Consider the following 1,559-nt stretch of genomic DNA (forward strand, 5'->3'; position numbering starts at 1 on the left):
CCTAACCCCTAACCCTAATCCTAACCCCTAACCCTAACCCCTCACCCTAACCCTAAACCTAACCCCTAACCCTAATCCTAACCCCTAACCCTAACCCCTCACCCTAATCCTAACCCCTAACCCTAACCCTAACCCCAACCCCTAACCTGAATCCTAACCTAACCCCAACCCCAACCCTAACCCCTAACCCTAACCCGTAACCTTAATCCTAACCTAACCCCAACCCCAACCCTAACCCTAACCCCGCCGCCTTCACTCCCGGCCCAGCCCGGGCCCTTCCTCCCGCGGCTTCCGCATCCCCGCGGCGGGGAGCTCACGGGTGACACGGACGCCCGGAGGGAGGTCGGGGCCCGCCACGGGACGCGGTCGGACGGCAAACGGGACCGCGGCGCCGCTCGGGCGAGGAGGAGGCCCGGGGTGACGGGGAGGTCGGGGTGTGGCCCGGCGGACCGGGGGACACTCACGTTCGCGGCCATGCTGGCACCGGCTTGCGGCTGCCGCCTCGCTCGGTCCGGCTCGCAAGCGGGTTGACGACCGCAGCGTGGAGTCCGGCGGCTTCTCGCCCCAGCGCTCCGAAAATGCGGGCGGAGCCCAGGACCAGCACGCACTTGCTACTCGGTTGCCGCCCCGCGGGCACCTCAGCTTCCCCGCGCACGCGCACCGCAAGGCCTCCTGGAAAATGGAGTCCAGGGTCAGGCGCCGTCGCCGCGAAGTTTCAGCACGCGCCGGATCTCACCGATGCGCCTGCGCGCTGCAAGGCTTTCTGGGAAATGTAGTTCCTACTGCCCGGAGAGCGGCCGAGGGGCGCGCGGCCTGCTGGGAAGTGTAGTTTTCGGCTGAGGGGGCCGGGCCGCGGTTGGCGGGGCGCGGAGGCAGGCGCGCGGCGGGCAGACCTGAAGGGGCGGCTCCGCGCGGTCCTCGGAGGTGCTCGCCTCGCCCGAGCAGAGGGAGGTCACGGCGTGAAGCCGCCGCCGCCGCCGCCGCCGCTTCCGAGAGGTGCAAGCGTCGGCTCAGCCATGTCCTACTGCCGGCAGGAAGGTAGGGGGCGGGCCGCCATGGAGACCGGCCGACGGGGGCCTGCGGGGTCGCCGCCCCGCTTTGCGGACGAGCCGGCCGAGGCTCTGAGTGGCCGCGGCCGGGCCAAGGTCACCGTGAGGCTCGAACCCCGGCCCCTGCGGGGCGCGCACGTGGGGGCCGCGTGACCCGGGCCCGGGAAGGGCGGCGCGTCCCGCTCGCGGTTTGAGGTTCGTGCTCGTGCGTCATCGCCGCCGCCGCCGCCGCCGCCGCGCGTTTCCGCTCCGCGCGCCCTCGCCCCGTTTCCCTGTTGCCCGCTCCGCACAGCGGCTCGGGCGCTCCGCGCGCCGCCGCCCACCGGCTCCCGGGCCCCGGGTCCGCGTTCGTGAAACGGGACGTGTGGCTCCATTCATTCCGTGGGGTTCTCGAAGCACCTTCTCTGGGGCAGGGAGGCGGGCGGTGCGCACCAGTCTACGGAGAGAGCTGGGACCCGCCCGGGAGTCCGTTGGTGGAAACTCCCAGTTTAATTGCAGCCATTAATTCCA

The 1,559-nt window shown here is 70.8% G+C and overlaps 2 protein-coding genes across 2 annotated transcripts in view; one reads left to right on the plus strand and one right to left on the minus strand.

Moving 5' to 3' along the window:
* The window catches only part of TMEM43 (transmembrane protein 43), an 18,707-nt gene extending 18,061 nt beyond the window's left edge, over positions 1 to 646 (minus strand). Inside the window, exon 1 of the mRNA XM_012662214.1 lies at positions 465 to 646. Coding sequence (XP_012517668.1) covers positions 465 to 476 — 12 coding nt within the window. The 5' untranslated portion in view covers positions 477 to 646. The remainder of the gene's footprint in view (positions 1 to 464) is intronic.
* Positions 647 to 908: 262 nt separating this feature from the next.
* CHCHD4 (coiled-coil-helix-coiled-coil-helix domain containing 4) overlaps positions 909 to 1,559 on the plus strand; it is an 8,250-nt gene continuing 7,599 nt past the window's right edge. The window contains exon 1 of the mRNA XM_012662212.1: positions 909 to 1,038. Within this exon, the coding sequence (XP_012517666.1) occupies positions 1,017 to 1,038 (22 nt within the window). The 5' untranslated portion in view covers positions 909 to 1,016. The remainder of the gene's footprint in view (positions 1,039 to 1,559) is intronic.

Source organism: Propithecus coquereli, unplaced genomic scaffold, assembly GCF_000956105.1.
Source record: "Propithecus coquereli isolate 6110/MARCELLA unplaced genomic scaffold, Pcoq_1.0 Scaffold758, whole genome shotgun sequence".
Taxonomy (NCBI): Eukaryota; Metazoa; Chordata; class Mammalia; order Primates; family Indriidae; genus Propithecus; species Propithecus coquereli.